Consider the following 22,361-nt stretch of genomic DNA (forward strand, 5'->3'; position numbering starts at 1 on the left):
TACACTATTTTAATCCAATGTAGTAAATTAATGCTGGCAGAGACTGAGCCACTCAGTGACCACGAGACAATCATTGGCCACGTTTGGTCTCTTCCAGTGGCCCAAACTACCGTGGTATTAATATTTTTTTAAATGCTTAATTTTGATCAAATATTTTGTAGAATATGCTTAAAAAAACAACAAAAAATCTGCGACGTAGCAATATTCCATGTGGTGAGAATGACTGTACATCATATTTGAACATTCAAGGATCTAATTATGTATTATCATTGGGGATTTTTCGTTCAGGGTTTTATGCTGAACGGCCCATACCAATACTCATAACAATCACGTGTATTAACTTTCAGTTTTTTCAATGTATTTATGGTAAGTGCTATTGGCGGTTTAACAATATCAACACAATATTTAAACTACAGTTCCTTATTCTCTTCTTCTGTGTGTAATATGTTAGGCCTCGTCATCCAGTGATAATGCTACTTGGTAGTGTTAAGATGCAAAGAATTGCAGTTTTTTTTTTTTGCTGCAATAGGGGTGATTATTACTAGCTTGGTGGAGCAGATCCATGCTGATTATGGAGGACTGAAAATGAGTGATCGGCAATAATATTTTATCTGAGTCTGTAAATTAGTTTGCTTGTTGATGATTTTTGTTTGGTTTTGTATTGTGTAGTTATATTTATATGGTAACTAATATTCTGAGACTGTAAATTGTTTGCTTGTTGATTATTTGTATTTGTTTCTGTATTGTGTAGTTATAATGATATGCTTTTACTTGTAATTGTATTGAGTTTGGGGGATCCTTAATAAAAATCAAATCAAAATCAAATAATATGCAATGGCGATCACATACTTTTCCACGAAAACTGTCCGATACAGTGTGGCTGATCAATAGGCACATCCTTAATTATGTATCCCATTGTAAATTGTTGTGTATCAAGTGATTATGTATTCTGTAAATGTGTTTATTAGTTGATAAAGAATAAGCTAAATGTCTATCTGTGTTGGCCCTGTGATGAGGTGGCGACTTGTCCAGGGTCTACCCCGCCTTCCGCTCGAATGCAGTTGATAGGATCTAGCACCCCCCGTACCCCAAAAGGGACAAGCGGTAGAAAATGGATGGATGGATGGATGGATGTACAAAGAATTATGGAATTAGTGTGAGTGATGGGTCATGCAGAAAACATCCTTGTTTTTTTTTTTGTCTTGTCCAAGATTATTTTTGATATTGTGTTCGAAATAAAATGTTATTTAATTTTGTTTAGACCGAGATTATTATTGAAATGTTTGAGTTCGAAATAAAATAAATAAGAATGAAAAAAACCACACAAAAGTTTCGCCCACCCCGAAGGTGTTCACTCGCCCCGCCCACTTCTGAGTGACGCAAACAGCAACATGAAGTCAGAGTGACGCTCCCGCGCATGCGCCCTAAGCAGACGCAGTCGAGTCACTTGGTGAAAAGTGGCTAAAGACAAAGGACACAACTCCCCTGCGAGAAGGAACAGAGCCTAGTTTCATCCCCTCAGAGCGGCGTGCCACATTTGGGTGTGTGACGGCAGAGATTTGGTGAGTTGTCGTTAACCCAAAACAAGTTATTAAGCGTAACGAGTAGGCGCTGCTCGGGCTTGTTTGCTCAAGACAACGTCGAGTCAGTCTGTCACACTGTGGTCACTTGGCTGCAATCTGGCCACGAATTGTATATTTCTTCGTAAATGTGACATTTGAGCGATGAGATAAGGCGAATGTGTGGTTTTGGTTCTTTTTGTGCTGTTGTTGCCAGCTAACTGAACAGCCAGCTTCCTTCCAGCAGCTGCTGAGGATGTTTACCTTCTCATTTTTGGGTCTGCTGACCAACATGGGAGTTATTTATAGGGAGGAACGTGTTTCTTTTGGCAATTCTGACTCCTAATGTGTTTTGTGATTTGCCCAGACAGCTTTTGGACACCCCGGCCCTTTTCCAGTGGAAGTTTGGCCGCCTCGCGATGGAACAAAAAGCCCGACTGAGGATGGAGGAAGTCACACTCATCTCTCGTCTTTGAGAAAGGTCTCTTAGTGCCCTGCCTATGTCCCCTTTCCAAGATAAACCCAATTTAAACCCTCACCTTCCCTGCAATCGTCCACAAACACAAAAGCGCCTCTCTTCCGAGCGGCTGAGAGGTTACCATGGTGATGGTTGTCATGATGCAGATTTAGCTTCCTGAAGGTGGTGGCCAACGACCCGAGATGGGCAGCACTCCGTATCCAGGCGGCGAGTGGAAGGGGAAAGGCAAAGGAAGCCTCCAGGACTTGGGGTGCATGCCTTGGAAGGTCAGCAAGCAGAAAGCTGGTGGAGGGGAAGTAGTGAGAGCAGAGAAGCGAGAGCTTTCATCCTCCTCGTCCTCGCTCACGGCGCCGCCACTTCTTCAACCTTCACCGGCGCGTCCGGCTATTTACCACGAGAAGCAGCGGCGGGAGCTGTGCGCCCTGCACGCGCTCAATAACGTCTTCCAGGACGGCTCGGCCTTCAGCAGGGACACGTTGCAGGAGATCTACCAGAGGTGCGCGTCCACATTGTCCACCTGTGTTTGCCTTCTCATTTCTCGTGAACGCCTTTCCTTGTCGACTCGTTGCAGGCTTTCTCCCAGCACTCTGGTGGCGTCTCACAAGAAGAGCATGCTGGGAAACGGTAACTACGACGTGAATGTCATCATGGCTGCCCTGCAGACGCGAGGCTTTGAGGCGGTTTGGTGGGATAAAAGAAGGTCAGTGAAGGAGAAGTGTTGCTCCAAAACGTTTGTGTGGAAGTAAATGACATTTGGTTTGTGCGCAAAAAGCTAGTACACGTTATATAGATTTCCTCAAAGTTTTATATTCATTAGCAGGGGCGTCTAAGTGGGGCCCCAAGCACGGTAGGGGGCTGGGCTTTTGTAAAGTTTAAAGATGCAAGAAAATAAAAACAATGACGTAATAAATGTTAATATGAAATGAATATAATAAGTTCAACAATAAAGTTTCTTGAAAGACTACCTACACCCCCCTTATCAAAAATGCAAAATGGGTCGTTCAACCGGGATAGCGGCAAATCTTTCATGAAATATTTCACTCAACACAGATGTCATCAAAGCTCACCTTTTTAAGCATTTAAACACAGCGCCTACATTTTGGAACCAAGATGAAGTGATAGAAGAAAGGTAAATATTCAAAAAAATATATTAGTGGCAGCATAGGGGAAAGTTATGTACAAGTTTCACTTTTGCATTTTTTTGCCCATAACTGTGGTGCCTTCAAAGAACGTTGATTCAAGTTAAAAACAGAGGCGTAAGTAAGTTTTAAAGACATGGAGAGAGTTAACTCCCAGGAGATGCATTTATAGTACTATATTCATTGTATTATTAGGATTCGTATTATCCACTGATAATAATGCTATGTGTATCAGCTAATTTCTACTGTACACTCTGAAGTAAAGGAAAACTTGACAGATTTTTATAATCATATTTAAATGAATAATTAATATTATTCAGAAACTAAAGGTTAGTAGATTATTTAAATTCATATTTTGGTCATTTTGTGTTGATATTAACTTTTTATATTTCAAAACAAAAACAAATTATTAAGGGAGTTTATCTAGATATGTTAAGTCAAAAGCCTAATTAAGATTAAAAACTGGTTTCAACCAAATCCATGCAATAATTATTTTTTTGTGCATGTACACATACCAAGTGTGTGTATGGGGCTGCGACGTTGGGTTTAGGGTTGGATGGGGGCCGAGAATTTGGTTCTATGCCCTGATCGTTAGACAAAAATCTGTTACAGTTGCGCATGATTGGTGTTGGCGTAATACCAGGATGCAGAGAAGGCAAGTGACGTGCAAGTAGAAGTTCTGTATTGGGTACCAAAATTAAGGATCACTACAACAGTAGATCAAACAAGGCAAAGTGATGCTCGGCAAGGCAAAAACACAAGAACACATAAAACGATCTTTGAAACAATGAACCAGCGATAGGCAATTAGCGACAGGTGAGCCTCTTTAAGGAACAGGTGAGGAACCAGCGTTCTGAGCAGAGGTAAAAATGTAGCTTGTGGTGATAGGAAAACATTACGAAATAACTTTTACTAGTAATGAGTAATCTAATTAATTACATATACGTACGTTACAACGTCTTACCGATGCATTTGATGTATCGTGGCAAACCATTTTTGATGTGGTTCTATGTCAACAAGACGGCGTCCAAAACACAGCAAGTTCAATGCAGGAAGTAACTTTTTATTAGTGAAAGCAACATTCAGCACCACACTAAAATGAACTTAATGTTAAGTAGGTAAAGGCAACATCACACAGCAAACAACTTGTAAGCTGAGTACACACATACACACCTACTACTACTATGAGTAAATAATGAACAACAAATCCATGATTGAAGTGAAAAGCTGGAAATTCTATATACTGTACCCCATGTGTAGACAAGGAGACAAGAGAGCCATTGAAGCACATTCAATCTCTTTATTAACTATAGCTAACACAATCCAGTGAAAAGATTCAACAGATTTGCTGTCAGTGCCGGAAAACTGGAGCTGCTAAGCTAACAAACACAGCTGAGCTAAAATGATGCTCTGAGCGCACTCTCGCTGACGTCACACGTCACTTGGCAACAAACACCGCCTTCTAAAGGCACACACTATGCTCTCACTATGCTCACATATGCAGATATTTGAAAGTAATGCATTAATTACCTTCCCATGTGAAATAATGACATATATTAAATAGTAATTATATTAGTTATTCAGATATTTTTTGGGTAAACTAATAAGTAACTATAATTAATTACTTTTTAAAGTAATTTTCCGAACACTGGTAGCCTGACATGTTAAACAGGAAGTGGAACTTAAAAAAATAAGAGCGGTCGACGGGAAGTGGAAAATAAGACACCGAACAAGAAAAGAAAAAGAAAAACACTTGTTCATCATTTAGAAGCAGAGGTGGAGTCACAAAAAGCCAGTCCTAAAACAGGAAGAGAAACCAAAATAAGATGGCTGGACAGGAAGAAATACTAAAAACAGGAAAAATAACACTAAAGTCCAAACAGTCATGATGCATCTCAGACTAAATCTGGGAGGTGTTCCTGCAGAGACGTATTGTTAATGGCGGCCAAGTTTTTTAAACCAATTTTGCTTATATCTTGTAGACATGTTCTTCTCACTCCACTAAAGCTGTGTGTTGTGATTTTGCCAACATCCTTAAAGTGGAGGTGTTTGGTGCCTGCGTGTAAATTTCTAATTAATTTCACTTACGGAGTTGAATAAAGTTAAAGTTAAAGTACCCATGATTGTCACACACACAGTAGGTGTGGCGAAATTATTCTCTGCATTTAACCCATCACCCTTGATCACCCCCTGGGAGGTGAGGGGAGCAGTCGGCAGCAGCGATGGCCGCGCCCGGGAATCATTTTTGGTGATTTAACCCCCAATTCCAACCCTTGATGCTGAGTGTCAAGCAGGGAGGTAATGGGTCCCATTTTTATAGTCTTTGGTATGACTCGGCCGGGGTTTGAACTCACGACCTACCAATCTACCACTAGGCCACTGAGCTGGTAATAATCGCACCACCATATGATGGAGTGTCATAAAAATAATAACGTAGGCAAAACAGTTGACATATTTCCTCCCTTTTGTGAGCAGAGGTTCAAGAGTAGGAAAGTTGTCTTACAACAGTGCTTCTCAATTATTTTCTGTTACGCCCCCCCCCCTAGAAAGAAGAACACACTCCCCCCGCCCCCTATCCGTGACTATGAATACTATGAAATTGTTATAAGTACACCTCTGCATAACATTTTATCTTTATTACTTTATACTTTAACCGACAAAACCAAAAATTAATATAAAACAGTTTTTGCTGATTTGTTCTTTTTTAATCAAAATGAGCAAGTCAGGCTTAAAGGCTACAATGAACATGTTTGCAGTGCCTAGATTTTTGAAGCGGGGTTTGAAGCACGATACTGATAAAGCATATTACCCAGGGTCCCCTGGCATCGCACCGCGTCCCCTCAGGAGCCCCCCACTATTTGAGAAGAAGTGGCTGACACAAAAATCGAATCATCTATTTTTTGGTTTGTTTATTTTGCTCTAGGGCAGGGGTCACCAACCTTTTTGAAACCAAGAGCTACTTCTTGGGTACTGATTAATGCAAAGGGCTACCAGTTTCCATCCATCCATTTCCTACCGCTTATTCCCTTTGGGGTTGCGGGGGGCGCTGGAGCCTATCTCAGCTACAATCGGGCGGAAGGCGGGGTACACCCTGGACAAGTCGCCACCTCATCGCAGGGGCTACCAGTTTGATACACACTTAAATAAATTGCCAGAAATAGCCAATTTGCTCAATTTACCTTTAACTCTATGTTATTATTAATAATTAATTATATTTATCTTTGTGGAAACACTGATCATCTTAATGATTTCTCACAATAAATTTATATAGAAACAGATAAATATCAATATGCAACACTTTATTTTTATATTTTCTCTAAGTGCACATTTTTCAAATTGAACATTGTCAAATGATCGCTTCTAAGACAGTCTTGTGAAATCACAATATCCCATTTTAACTAGCTAGCCACTAACATTTTTTAACAAATCATGAATTACTTTGCACCATGTTTGTACAAATAATAACTCATGTAAAATACAAAAGTCAACTCTCAAATGTTTAAATAAATCATGTCACACTTTGAACTGGACACCAAATATGTTATCTGTTTCTTTGTCAGTTAGTGAAGACCAAGTCTTTAAAATATTTTCTTGGATTTTCAAATTCTATTTGAGTTTTGTCTCTCTTAGAATTAAAAATGTCGAGCAAAGCGAGACCAGCTTGCTAGTAAATAAATAAAATTTTAAAAATAGAGGCAGCTCACTGGTAAGTGCTGCTATTTGAGCTATTTTTAGAACAGGCCAGCGGGCTACTCATCTTGTCCTTACGGGCTACCTGGTGCCCGCGGGCACCGCGTTGGTGACCCCTGCTCTAGGGTCACGCAATATAGGCGACATGTGTTAAATGATATAAATTTAGCTGATGATAGAGATTTAAATTCTATCGCCATATCATGATAATGCATGTAGTTTACATTTTCTAGCATGGCAACGGATGCGTCCTCAATGCAATGTATCGTCCTTTGCTAGCAAGTGCCTTCACAGTGCTAAGCCGCTTCTAAGTCACTAATCCTCGCCTCCATGGTGGCAAATAAACTGTTTCTTATGAGTAACATCACCACTGGAGGACCATGAACAGCTAAACATGATACACTACACAGAATACAAGAAGTCAAGCTGACCACTAAGATAGAGCTGTTGAATGTGAAAAGGGGTGGGGCGGGTTGCTATAAATGTCAACAGTACCGATACAAAGTATGTATCAGTATATTGTTGATACTACAGTGATTAGCTCAATATGTCTACTATCATAAAATCGTTTTTTGACCCTAGACACAGAAGGACTTTACAAGGGCAAACAACTAAAGGAATTAAATCAGAGCCATTGGAGTTTATTTCTGTTGTGCTATTGACTTAATTTTGTTCAAAATATTGTATGTGACAAATGGGAATAAGAAATTAATTTTAATATTTAGTTGATATTGTTCCACCACCATCCATGTTTTTGTCTGTTTAGTATTGTGATCAAAAATGTAATCATTCAAACATATTCATCGCTAAGCTCGCTTGAAATAACACAAAAAATAAGTGCTTCAAGAAGTCTGGATTTTTATTTACATGAGTTTGAGGGCAAAAACCAACGAAATCAAATGAGTACTAGATAGTAGTTTTTACTTGTATTTAGTTATTGTGTACTATTTACTTTATTGTGATCAAACAATTATATGTAATCAAAGACAATAAGGACATTGTTTAAGCAATGTGTTGATTTTGTTACACTGTATGCTTTCCCCATAAATACACTGAAAATCTACAGTTAATACATATGATCGGTAACAGTATTGTGAGCGGCCTATTTCACTCATGGATGATTGGTATCGGAATCAGCACCATAAAACACTGATCAAAACATCCCTATTTGGGACATGTCCTGTCATGTTAGCCACTGTGTACTGTTTATGCTTACTGATCTATAGGAGTCCATCCATCCATCCATTTTCTACCGCTTATTCCCTTTGGGGTCGCGGGGGGCGCTGGAGCCTATCTCAGCTACAATCGGGCGGAAGGCGGGGTACACCCTGGACAAGTCGCCACCTCATCGCAGGGCCAACACAGATAGACAGACAACATTCACACTCACATCCACACACTAGGGCCAATTTAGTGTTGCCAATCAACTTATCCCCAGGTGCATGTCTTTGGAGGTGGGAGGAAGCCGGAGTACCCGGAGGGAACCCACGCAGTCACGGGGAGGACATGCAAACTCCACACAGAAAGATCCTGAGCCCGGGATTGAACCCAAGACTACTCAGGACCTTCGTATTGTGAGGCAGATGCACTAACCCCTCTGCCACCGTGAAGCCCGATCTATAGGAGTGTGCTACATTAATTATTGTAAATAGTTCAAGTAAATAGAGATTTTTTTTCTAACACTTTCTATATGCTGAACGCTACATGTTAAAATGTGATTGAGTTGGGATACTTAATAAGAAAGATAAATAACGTTGCAGCTTTTATGTCAATTGTAAAGCAATATGTAACAGGACCATGATGTATTTTAACAAAAGTTACTGAAACTTCTTTAATACTCAAGTTAGGAAAGTGAGGTCTTTTTATGCTTTATCTGATTAGATAGTTTGCGGGCATGATATCACACATCTCAAAGTGCTGTATCATGCCAAGTATAATATGTACTGTCTCTGATAAGGTTCACATACCAATAAGAGGCAGAAAACTTCAAATTTTCATGAAGAATGTGGAACAGTTTTGTCTGATCTGTAGTGAGTAAAATATTAACTCACATAATGTAATATTGAGCATAATTTAATAACATTCATGTTTCACTTCATAATGTTAGATAAAAGATATAACTGGAATACAAGATGCAGTTAAAACGTTAAAACAAAATTGTTTTAACGTTTTAAGACAAAATATATGTTTATGTTATGATAAAACAAGCTTATTATAACAAGCTATGAAAACAAAGGAAGAAAAAAAGGTTTAAATGTAATCAGAATCTGTAATATGTAATTCAGATAGTGACTGATTTAACACGTCAACAAATCAATAGTGATTTCTACACTCCCTGGACACAACATTAAGTTGTTGTTAAGCAATCTGATGACTTTATGCTGTTGTTGCTAAAATATTAGCTTCTTTATTGTGTTTGAGCAGTTTCTTTCCGGTTATTGTTGATACTTGCGGTGGTAGTCTTTAAATACTGTGGCATGGCGCATAAGACAACAAAATGATTGTTTTTAAATCTACCTTATAAAACCCTGTTGCCGCTCATCAGGGACGTGAGGACAAATAGACAAACGCCATCTTTGTACTTCCAGGGACGTCGGCAGCATTGAGCTGTCCAACGTGACCGGCTTCATTCTCAACGTTCCGTCCAATCTCCGCTGGGGACCACTACAGCTGCCGCTCAAACGCCAGCACTGGATTGGGGTGAGAGAAGTCGCGGGGGTCTACTACAACCTGGACTCCAAGCTGCGTGGCCCTCAACCAATCGGGAGTCCAGATGATCTCAGGTGAGGGGGACGAGAGATAGAGCAATAATAATGCTGAGATTATTGTATCAACTGCATTGGTTAATGTCTCATGCAGCTAATGTCATGTATTTCTCCTAGAGCAGTGGTTCTTAACCTTGTTGGAGGTACCGAACCCCACCAGTTTTATATGCGCATTCACCGAACCCTTCTTTAGTGAAAAATAAAATGTTTTAGTTTTTTTTCAAATTCAAGACAAAGTTATATGTTTTTGGTAACACTTTAGTATGGGAAACATATTCTAAGTAACAAAGACTTAATTTAAAGTGATTTGGTTAGGGTTAGGGCCAGGGTTAGAGGGTTAGGGTTATAATGAGGCATTAATAAGTACTTAATGACTAGTTAAGAGCTAATATGTTACTAATTTGCATGTTAATAAGCAACTAATTAATGGTGAATATGTTCCCCATACTAAAGTGTTACCATGTTTTTATACTGGTGCACAAAATGAACCGTTCATGAACATCACCTTGTTCAAAGAACAAAACCAACACAGTGCATAAACTCACAACAAATTAGACACCTGCAAATCATTGTGACTTCTGCTGTGGCCGTATCTGTAATACGCCGATAGGGAGAAGTTTTTATTTACACGATGAGTCGGGTGTGTCTTGACCTCCGCCGAACCCCTGAGCCCAACTCACCAAACCCCTAGGGTTCGATCGAACCCAGGTTAAGAACCACTGTCCTAGAGTTTAAAGCAGTAATTCCCAACCACTGTGTACTCAGGGAAAGGAAGGTTCCAATAGCAGCAACACCATAGGCAGTATTTACAGGACAATGGCAGTAGAAGCACATAATTCAGCGCAATCAGTAAAGGATCAAATATAATGATCAAGTATGAATACAAAATGCAAGTATGATATAAACCAAGGCAGAAAGTCATGTAATTGCACTCCTAGTGAGGAGTTCTACACTTTGATTGCATGGAGTACAAAGGAGTCTGTTGGTTTTTGTCTCCGAACAGACTTCTCTGCTCAACAACATTTTGTGTGCGTGTCTACTGTGAAATTGTTCTCATTTAAACTGTGACCTTGCTCAATCACGTTAGGAAACACTGCGTTAAAAGTGTATTTTAATTAACTGCAGTGAGTAGTACTATGTGTTTATTAAAGGGGAACTGCATTTTTTTGCCTATTGTTCACAATCATTATGAAAGACAAGAAGACAAATGTTTTTTGTTTTTTTGCATTCTAACTTGTAATAATGGGTGTGTTCTAGGTAGCCAACAATGCAGCTAATGGGAGCAATCCATTCAATCTAAAAAAAAATGCATTCAAAAACTGCCAATAATACTTAATTTACGTTCCGTAACCTGTATAATAACCAAACTGTAGCAACATTGTTATTGTAAGAGCAAAGACTGAGGAACTATTTTTCTGGCGTAGCAATACATCGTCTTGCGACAGCATGCTACAATATTAGCCGTAATCTAGCTGCAGCAAGAAGTAGGCTTGATACTGCGTCAACAGCTGAATGGTTTTTGAGTTTGTAATGCACAACACAATGCGATAGAACACCAATCTGTACTGATAGAAAAATACGACCAATCATATTACAGTATCTCTAAAGTATTAGCCCACATTTCATGTTTTGTTTGTACACAACTAGCTAGACAGTGTATGCACTGTATTTGTAACAACCACCATGACGTGCTGCATGTATCATGATCAATATTATAGTGACTTACTCGATAGACAGTTATGCGTTTGGTTGAGACGTTTTTTTCCCCGGTTTTATTTGGGAAAGCACGCCTTTTCTGTCCACATTTACCGTCAAGTCACACCGACCTCACTCTCTCGGCTTCCGTCTGCGCCAACGTTTCACACTCTCTTTGAGCTCGCTACTATAAGGAGCAGTTCATCCTCCGTATATTCAGCTTCAAAAAATGAAGGTTGTGAATCCTCATTTGTCCAAAAAAATTTATTTTCTGTGTCTGTTACCAAGTCTGCCATGATTAGGAGATACAAGCCTTTGTTTCCGGAAATAGAAACACACATTTGCTTTGGTAACGGAAATAAATGCGCTGAGGAAGTAAGTTCTGGTAATGCATAAAATGAAAAACACCATAAATATTAATCATATTACTTATTGTTATTAACATGTCTCCTACTACATGCAGTGTGTATATGAAACGTTGGAGGGTTTTAAAGTTGTTTTAGAGCAGGGGTGTCAAATGTACGGCCCGAGGGCCGGATCAGGTCCGCAAACAGGTTTTATCCGGCCCGCGGGATGAGTTTGCTAAATCTAAAAATGTACCTGAAATTTTTTAATGAAAGAAACAGCTGTTTTAAATGTGTCCACTGGATGTCGCAATAGTAATTCTTTGTATCTTTGTAGATGATGCTACATATGTGCAAAAGAAACCACATGATGTTATTACATCAGTCGAAAAAAATTATCAAACTACATAAATAGCATACTGTAATTTATCTTGATAGATTGAAAACTAACACCATAATTTATTTAGAAAATATAAATAACGACGAATAAAGATAGAATACTATTAACCGCAAAGTGTAAAAAAAATGTAAGTGTAAACCAAATACCCAACAACATTATGATTTGTACATTTTCAGTATGTGCTTGTTCTATTTTTAAACAAAGATCTGAAGTTGTCTTTATTTTTAAGTTATCGTGCTGTGATTTTACCAGTCTGGCCCACTTGGGAGTAGATTGTTCTCCATGTGGCCCCCGATCTAAAATGAGTTTAACACCCCTGTTTTAGAGGGATTTAAAGGCGACAATGGTGACTCCCATTGGCGGCATTTTGCAAGCATTTTTTTATCATCTACAGAATCCTAAAAAAAAAAAAAAAGTGTGTTCTTGTCTTTCATCATGATCGTGAACAAAAGGGCAGTTCCCCTTTAAAGAGGAGACCTTTATCTGTACTATTTAATTGTGGTTTTCATGTATTTATTATGTATCTACTTTTCCTTCCAAGACTTTGTCAGCCCTCCAATGAGACGAGTTCTCTTCTTTAAAAATTTTAAATTTTTCTGCGTCATTCAGCAACACCTCATTTCTAAACTCTTTTCTTAAGTATTTATAGTACCCTGATGTTGAGTCACGTGACTATCACATGTCAGAGGAAAGATACTTACAGCCAATTACTGCTTCTACCTGTGGTTATAATACACAGGTCGTGATAACTTACAAGCTTAATTGGTACTGTGACGCCGCTCTTAACTAAAAAAAAAATGGTATTTCAAGTCGCTCATTGAAATGAATTCAATTGGTGCTTGCCCACACACTCCCCTCAAAAAACAGCACAATTCCAACATGTGACATGTTTAAAAATAAAAACTAACTTTTAGATAAATGTTGTATGAAACAATACAATAGAATGTACTAAATTTAGGGATCTTTGGGCACCTCACGATTCGGTATGATTCTGATTTTGTGGTGACGAGTCCATTCAGAATCGATTCTCGATTCAATGAGATTCCCGATTCAAATTAATTTTCGCAAAGTATTATTTGGTATAGTATTTATAATAAAACATTTTCAAAACTGGTTTCAGGTTACAAAACTTCCTTTTGGTTGCTGACGTATACGCGCAGCAAGTAGGTATAGAGATGGTCTAAAAGCATCTTTTTAAAAATGTATCCTATAATTTGATTATTTTTCTATATTTAAAACGCTTCATTGTGGTCTACATAACTTTTAATGGTGGTTCTTTGGTCAAAATGTTGCATAAATTATGTTTTACAGACCATCTTCAAGCAGCTTCCGACCGTCTTTTCAGGATGCGCCGTTTTGTGGGCGGTCTTATTTATGTGCCAAAGTTCTCCAGGCCAAGCTCCTTCCACCCCATCAGCCATGTTGTAGTTTTTAGCGTTCCCATATGGAGTCTACTGACATACACAAGAACAAACTGTACGCTACTTTGTATTAAAAATGGCAGCAGTGGAGGATACATGTGCATGTACGAGCCAGTCTGCCCCGCAACAAGGATAGAGAAAAAGAAGGAGCTTACTGACTACAAAGTCGGACTATAATGGCAGACTCGCGCAAAGCTATTTGAGTACATTTTTTACCATATATGAAGATATCCGCGGACGTCACTAATTGTAAAACGTCACACTTGGAGGAGAAATTCCGCATGGTTTGTTTGAAGTATAAAGGAAGGCAGGATTGTTTTATTAATACATCCGCCATGCCTCCATAGTTTTATTTTACATTTTCGGGACTTGTGCAGAAGATACCGAATACACATAAACAAGTACCAGAATAGCATAAAGATAAAAAAATATATATATCGATTTTTGAAAATGATGAATCGATATAGAATCGGTGTAAACAAGAATTACGATTCTGTTGTGAATTGATATTTTTGAGCACCCGTAGAATCTACTGTATTTTTATAAAGTAATGTAATAATAATGTACAACATTTACCTTGGAGAGTAGATTTTTATGTTATCTCCTTCCAGCTGCTTCTCCATCAAACACAACATCAGCAGCCATATTTAATGGATAAATGCCCACCATTTAGATTTTATTAAAAAAATCTACAAAGGTCCAGCAAATTACTGAAAATTTGCTGACCTTAAACTTCAGTCTGTGTACCATCATTCCCCCAAGTTTAAGTTATATCGGTGGCTTTGCACACCGAAAATATGCTTCAAATGGGCGCCGCAACCTTGCATACAGTAGTCTGAAATCACGGGGGCGGCGCAGCTCTGTTGGTAGAACGGCTGTGCCAGCAACTTGAGGGTACCAGGTTTGATTCCCACTTCCAACATCCTGGTCACTGCTGTTGTATCCTTGGGCTCCCAGCACCACTCACACTGGTTTGACTGTAGCTTAGAGATGTAGATATTGGGTTTCACCATGTAAAGCACTTTGAGTCTTTAGAGAAAAAAGCGCTATATAAATCATATTTTCTTGAGCAACACAATGAATTTCCAGAATAACAAACGCTTTCATTGAGGTAGAGCTATCACGTTGTATATTATCTAACACCTTTGACAATCAGCAGGATTTTGTAAGAGTCCACTTTTTTTTTTTTTATTGTTTAGCGTATTAGATTTTAAAACAAATTTAAAAACCATACTACCATTTTAATTACAACAGGGATTTGAACCCAAGACCTTCTGCTTTGCAACACAAGTACTAATGACGCACGCCACAAGAGTGTTCCCATGTTCCTTTCAGGGACAGAGCATGACGTGGCCACTAATACGTAATTTACATTTGACATGTGCTTCTTCATGCAAAACGGGCCCACCCACGGATCGCAGAGCCCTACGCAGAGAGCTTGTTGTGCCTTTAGGGCGGGGTGGGCTTGATCTCTGTGAACAGAACCTGACTGACATGAAAACGGTAACATACCAACAGTCAATTTCATTCATGTGAAAGCAACATTAGTTACGTCAGTATGATTTCATGTTAACATTATGCTGACAGCACATTTTGGATCGGATAATGTTTAAAGTAAAAGTGGACTTCATTGTGTTACGTTGTTGTCTGGAGTTGTGCATAACCAAAAATGGTATATTGAGAGAGGATGATCTACCGCATGGTGATGTATAGCGCACACAAAGTCCTACACAAACAGTCAGTCATATCATCTTTTTATACCCCTTAAAAAGATACCAAGGACATGACCTTGGTGTCCTTAATGGTAGTTACAGCCATGGTTACCACTGTCATTTTGCCTCATTCTTGTAAGAATCTTGTGTGAAGAAGCATTAAAGAGTGGGACTTTGCAGGACTAGCTGCAGTGTGCTGAAACAACCACCAAGTACCATCTGTAAGTAGATAGTGCTTCATCATCTTTCTTTTGCTGATTCATCGGGTCAGAAGTGCATTCTTCACACATTCCTCAACTGAAGTGAAGGATGAGGCAAAATCACAGAGGTACCTATTGTACGTATGTCACGCAAAATTGTCAGGCAAAATTTGGCATTTAGATTTCGCACAGTTCTTTACTCTGAACTTACGAACAAAGTCCAAAATTCAGCTTTTTGATGAAGCATGACAACATTCTGAAAATGTGCTTGCACTATAGTGTGGGAAACATCAATTGATAGTACATGTCAGGTTTTTCCACATTGACTTCCTTGCCTTTTTCACTGGGTTCATGTGGTTGTATTATCATGAAATTAGCCTTATGAGAGATTCGCCGTTGTAGCTCTTGTGTCTATGAGGTATTGTCTTATTGTTGACAATTTTGGACTTAAATTGTTTACATGAAAAAACGGTTTCACATGTGTATTCCAAAGCACTAATGTAGACAAGCAGTCCATTTAAGAGGTCTTCACTGATTTTGCTACCGGTATTTACAATGCTTTCATTGATATACAGTACAATCACGTTAATATGTCAAGCTTTAATGCCAAAAATCATCTTATAAGTTTTACAAATGAATGATTCTAAATTTTTGTTGCACAAAATTGAATTGCTTATTATCACACTCTTAGGTTGATGCTTCAATGCGGGTGTATTAAATGGGCCATCAAGAAAGTTAAAGTAGCAATGATTGTCACACACACACGAGGTGTGGCGAAATTATTCTCTGCATTTGACCCATCACCCTTGATCACCCCCTGGGAGGTGAGGGGAGCAGTGAGCAGCAGCGGTGGCCGCGCGCCGGGAATCATTTTTGGTGATTTCACCCCCAATTCCAACCCTTGATGCTGAGTGTCAAGCAGGGAGGTAATGGGCCCCATTTTTATAGTCTTTGGTATGAAGGAAAGCTTCTTGCTGTCTTGCCTGGTTGGGGTTGAAAGGCGTTGTAATCATAAACATGATTGCATGCTAGGAATGTGCCGATCGATCGGTATCGGACGATTTTTGTGGAAAAGTACATGAACGGCCGTTGACAATAAATGCCTTTTAATAGTCACAAACGGCAATCCTCTCAGCTAATTACGTGTCTCCATACACAGTGTGGAGCCACTCCACAAAATTAAAAATAATCACCTCAATTATGGCAAATAAACTGCATTTCTCAGTATCTTAAGTATCATTGTCAAGTACTATTATCACTGGAGGACAAGGCTAAATGTGTTACACACCAAGCGAAAGCCAGGAGCAGTCAAGCTAATCGTTAAGCTAACCGGGCTTGAAACAACACCAAGAAAGAAGTGCATTGTAATGTTTAAGAAGTTTAGATGGAAGCGCATTACAGCAGACAGTAAGCAGATATTAAGAGGGAATTAGCAAGTAAATTAAAAGTCTAGAGAGAGGATATGTAGGTATGTCGGCGTTGTCACAATCAGTACACGACACACAAGAAGGCGTAGTATCAGTGTATAACACTCTGAAAATGTATATTTGCACTATAATGTGGGATTTGTTAAAGAAATAGACCAAAATGTATCTTTATCGGGTGACAAAGTCATGCTGGGGAAGATTAATCTTCCAATATTACATGCACTAAGTCGACTTGTATGCCCTAAAAAGAAACAATAACTTAAAATGAGCAGCTTAATTCAAAGGTTTGTGGTTGTCACCCTATATAAGGCAAAGTATCTAATAGGCCTGAGATCATTTTACAAACTATTGTGATATTTAACGTTACGATACAATTATTGATACCTCTTGGCGCGTGTCTTTTTTTTTAAGGTCACAAACAACTTTTATTGACGAAATCCAAAACAATGCCTTGTCTTACTAGTGCGCTTTACTAACGTAGTAAAACGTCCACAAAAAAGTCCCCCCATAAATCTTGGCAGTAATTGAACAAAGAAAGATCAATTTACAGTACATATCAACTTTTTCCACGTTGACTTCCTTTCCTTTTTCACTCTTCTGTTTTGTCAATCCTGTAAAGGAAGTTCCTGCGCCAGCAGCTCCGAGGGAAGAACTGTGAACTTCTGTTGGTGGTGTCGGAGGAAGTGGAAGCGCAACAAACATGGCGCTCTGACAGCTGAGGACTAAAGCAGCCAATCACAGCCTGCGGTTGAGATTCATTTGAGTGAGGGCCTTTTGCTTCCTTGTGGAATATATTTTTTTTTTGAGAGGTGGAGGAGTTTGTTTACACCATTAATGGCGGGATTCTCCTCATTGGACGCAAAGCAATGAAGAAAACTTTCCAGGGAGGATTTAAGAGTTATTTACATCAAGGAAGATTATTCAATTTCTGCTCTTCTTGTGTTTTTTATACAACATATCTTGATTTGTGATCTGCTGGTTTATATATTTTGTTTTCTTTTTTACTCTTCAAGTCTCCAATGTGGTCGGAGTACTCTTGAAGATAATTATGTCTCTCCTTTATCAGAGGGTATTGTTTATTTGCCGATCCTTCACTTTCACCAAAGCGTGCCCTTCTTCACTTTGTTGTGATGACGTCTCACTCCATGTTGTCAGAGGTCACTTTTTGTGTTGCAGCCACAGGAACAGAGCGAGCCTTTACCCTACAATCTTGTTTTTTGGGGGTGTGGGGGGCAAAACAACTCCAGCACTTCCTCTAGTGGATGCTTGCTGTAGTTGCAGCTTTTTTTTTCTTCTCTTCAAACTGTAGTAGTGGTCAAAGAAATATTGCAATACTACATGTATTTACTACAGTGGCTGATGCAGGAAAATGTGCAGCAATGTACAAATGCAGCGAGAAAATGCTGCAATCACATAAATGATGCAGATGCCATAAACAAACACAAACCTCAGAAACAACAGCATTGGATAAATGCTGCAATTTAGCTGAACAAAGTGGATGTTAGCCAACTAGACGTAATATTTAATATTGTAGAACAACTGATTTTTATTTAGTTGAGATGATTTCAGCAATGTTTTTTTTTCTGGGCATCCCACGAATGCAGTGGTTCTCACTTTTTTCACCAAATACCATTTCAGAAAAAGCTTGGCTCATAAGTACCACCACAATGACCAACATTGAAATACAGTCGCGTAGTAGGCCTAAGCAGTCATTAAAAACAAGGCAGAGGTTTTATTTAACAAGTACCGGTATATTCAATATGTTTGGCCACTGTAAGATAACACACGATGCATAAACAACGATGTTACTCCATATACAGTACACATTTACAGACATCTTTGGCGTACTACTAGATGGAGCCCGCGTACGTACCACAGTTTGAGAACCACTGCGCTAGTTCCTTAACAAAAACGGCTAACATATATTTTGTCCTGTGAACTTGCAGCATTTCTCTCATGCACTTGTTTTGGGTTTTGCAGTGTTTTTTATTTTTATTTTTTACAAATATTTTGACATCCTGCATTGCTCATGCAATCACAGCATTTCCCCGATGCATGTGTTTTATGGTTTGGATTATGCCCCTGTCATCCACTCTAATGGACTGCCCCTGGACGACAGTCTATTATGGAAAGAATAATTTCACCAAACAATGCCCATGTTGCACAATTCATTTTCATGCACAAAACAATCGCAGTGTGACGTGTATAAGCTATCTTTTTGTGTGCGTAATAGTGTATCGAACGAGTCCGATTCTATCGCTTGTAGCTTCAGCGAGTTCAATGTTCAACCGGCAGTCAGGTTACTCTTCAGGCAGTGGATAAAAAGCCAATTTATCTTCATCAGGCGGCTCTCAATGGACCTTTTTGTGTTTTTTTGCTCAATTTAAGTTGAGTCCAAACCCTTAAGTCACAGTGTTTGGTCTTTTTACATTTGTTTTTCCAGTGATCCTTGATGTTAAAACAGTGAGGAGGATATAGGTATATAATGATAAACAATGATGTGTGTGTGTGTGTGTATATATATATATTTTTTGCACAATCTAATGATATCCATGCCTTTTCTAAGATCATAAGAGGTCAATCTAATATTACAATTACCATATTTTGCCACATGAGATGATGCAAACTACAACCACGGGAATAAACCCTTGATTAAGTAAATCTCAAATCTAAGTAAAGTTGGAGTGTATAATGTTGGATGTCATGATATTGTGTAATTGATAATATAAATTGCATATATGACACGTTGGATTTCATCAAAATTCCACCATACTTTTAAGCCGGGGGTGTCCAAACTACATAATTGATAATCATCCATCCATCCATCCATTTTCTACCGCTTATTCCCTTTGGGGTCGCGGGGGCGCTGGAGCCTATCTCAGCTACAATCGGGCGGAAGGCGGGGTACACCCTGGACAAGTCGCCACCTCATCGCAGGGCCAATTGATAATCAATACAGAGAATTTGAAGGAGGAGGGGGCTACTTTGATACATTTTGTACAATAAAGATACTAAAACCAATACAATGTAGGTCAGGGTTATTCAACTGTCGACTGGGGGGGACCATATTGCCCTTGTGGTTTCATTTGAAAACATTTTTGCAGAAAATTTGTTAAGAGTGGTCCTGTTGTATGGAGGAACTTGGACCTCTGTAAACACACTGGCAGATCCTTGCATTGACATTTTAACCTTGCTAGCAAGCATAAAACACTGGGGTCCAAACTTGTGATTTACTTAACTGAGGCGTTCCTCAAGACACCCCTTGAAGTCCTCTCCTACACACTTTTTTTTTTTGGTAATGTGATTTGCGTAACTAAGGTGATGCTGTAGCTTTTTTTTTTACTTTAGTTATACTAGTGCGTTGCTCAAGGTTGCGTTTTAAGTCCACTCTTGTTCATCATTTGGGCTATTCTATTCAACTGGTGTTCGGTTAAAAAAAATTGTGAGAGACTCACATTTTTGCTGCTGATTCTTAAAAACACAAAAGTGCTGTCTTAGATATGATCTTTGATTAGCTTTTTTGCACAAGGTCCTTAAAAACGGCATAGCGCTCCTGTAACTCTGACCGAATAAATAGACTAAAATCAAACGTCTACTGTCAAGACGGTGGTTCTCCAGAATATACAAATTAGAAATAATAGCAAAAGGAGAAGTCCGGCCCTCTGGTTCTTAGCGTTGTGTTTTACAAGAAATGTGGGTGCATATTCATTTGAAAGGACACACGAAAATCATCCAAAAACATTTACAGTGGGACGCACAGGTCGTCGGTCATTTTGGTTTTAAGGGTTCCATTTTTGGGAGAGTTTGGTCCTTTGCATTTTTCTTAGTTTTTATGTCATGTTCGAATCTGGGATGTGTTTATTTTGTCTTTAGAAAGTGTCACGAACCAATAAAAAATATTCAGTGGGACACAAATGGCCCCCCAATTAAGTACTTTGGACCCCCCTGTTTTAAGTAGTCAAAGGTTTCATTATAAGACTTATCAGATGTCATATCAGCCCTGCGTTGTTGTCATTTTCATACCCACCCTGTCAAAGGGGGATTTGTCAGCAAACAGGTGGTTAATTCAAGTGACACTTGCAGCAGTGCACCTGTAGCGCTCTTGAACCTGCACACAACGTTTATGGGAGGGGGGTGTCGTGTCTTGTACTGTAACGTAGGCTGTCATGTGTGGATAGGGGAAAAGAAAATGGGTTCATGTGGTTGTATTATTGTGAAATTAGCCTTATGAGAGATTCGCCGTCGTAGCTCTTGTTTCTAAGATGTATTGTCTTATTTGCGACAATATTGGCCTTAAATTGTTTACATGAAAAAACGGTTTCACATGTGTATTTAAAGCACTAATGTAGACAAGCAGTCCATTAAAGAGGTCTTCACTGATTTTGTTATTTACAATGCTTTCATTGATATACAGTACAATCACATTAATATGTCAAGCTTCAATGCCAAAAATCATGTTATAAGTTTTCCAAATGAATAAATCAAAATGTTTGTTGCATAGAATTGAATTGCTTATTGCCACACTCTTATGTTGATGCGTCAATGCGGGTGTATTAAATGGGCCATCAAGAAAGGAAAGCTTTTTGCTGTCTTGCCTGGTTGGGGTTGAGCGGCGTTGTAATTATAAACATGATTACATGCTAGGAATGTGCCGATCGATGGGTATCGGCCGATTTTTGTGGAAAAGTACATGAACGGCCGTTGACAATAAATGCCTTTCAATAGTCACAAACAGCAATCCTCTCAGCCAATTATGTGTCTCCATACACAGTGTGGAGCCGCTCCACAAAGTTAATAATAATCACCATAATTATGGCAAATAAACTGCATTTCTCAGTATCTTAAGTATCGTTGTCAAGTATTATTATCACTGGAGGACCAGGCTAAACATGTTTCACACCAAGCGAAAGCCAGTAGCAGTCAAGCCAATCGCTAAGCTAACCGAGCTTGAAACAACACCAAGAAAGAAGTGCATAGTAATGTGTAAGAAGTTTAGATGGAAGCGCATTACAGCAGACAGTAAGCAGATATTAACAGGAAATTAGCAAGTAAATTATTATAAGTCTAGAGCAGGGGTCCCCAAACTACAGATCCGGCGCGCGGGAAGTCCCAAGTTTTGTTTTTTTTTATTATTATTCTTTTTAATTCTGTCCTTTCTAATCCATTTTCTACCTCTCTATTCTCAGTGTCTCCTAGCCACTCAGGCAAATCATATTGTCTAAAAATGCATTTTCCCATTAATAACGTGACATTATCGTGCGGCCCCCGGCCATATTTTTTTAAACAAAAGTTTGGGTACCCCTGGTCTAGAGAGAGGATAATATAACAACTGTTGGTATGTCGGCGTTGTCACAGTCAGTAAGTCACACGCAAGAAGGCCAGTCATACCAAATGGGACCCATTACCTCCCTGCTTGGCGCTCAGCATCAAGGGTTGGAATTGGGGGTTAAATCACCAAAAATGATTCCCTAGCGCGGCCACCGTTGCTGCTCACTGCTCCCCTCGCCTCCCAGGGGGTGGACATGGGAATG

At 39.1% G+C, this 22,361-nt stretch overlaps 1 protein-coding gene across 3 annotated transcripts; it reads left to right on the forward strand.

Annotated features, from left to right (window-relative positions):
- Positions 1 to 1,419: 1,419 nt before the first annotated feature.
- josd1 (Josephin domain containing 1) lies at positions 1,420 to 21,663 on the forward strand. Of its 3 annotated transcripts, none has more exons than XM_072914078.1 (5): positions 1,420 to 1,562; positions 1,927 to 2,533; positions 2,609 to 2,737; positions 9,455 to 9,649; positions 17,450 to 21,663. In XM_072914078.1, the coding sequence occupies exons 2-5, from the start codon at positions 2,220 to 2,222 to the stop codon at positions 17,547 to 17,549; spliced, it is 738 nt and encodes a 245-aa protein (XP_072770179.1). In that variant the 5' UTR covers positions 1,420 to 1,562; positions 1,927 to 2,219; the 3' UTR covers positions 17,550 to 21,663. The 3 variants fall into 3 exon arrangements, with proteins under 3 accessions (XP_072770179.1, XP_061823346.1, XP_061823345.1); XM_061967362.2 differs by having other exon boundaries at positions 17,454 to 21,663; XM_061967361.2 differs by having other exon boundaries at positions 1,432 to 1,562; positions 1,931 to 2,533; positions 17,454 to 21,663.
- The last annotated feature ends 698 nt before the right edge of the window (positions 21,664 to 22,361 follow it).

This window comes from Nerophis lumbriciformis, linkage group LG11, assembly GCF_033978685.3.
Source record: "Nerophis lumbriciformis linkage group LG11, RoL_Nlum_v2.1, whole genome shotgun sequence".
In the NCBI taxonomy this organism is placed as follows: domain Eukaryota; kingdom Metazoa; phylum Chordata; class Actinopteri; order Syngnathiformes; family Syngnathidae; genus Nerophis; species Nerophis lumbriciformis.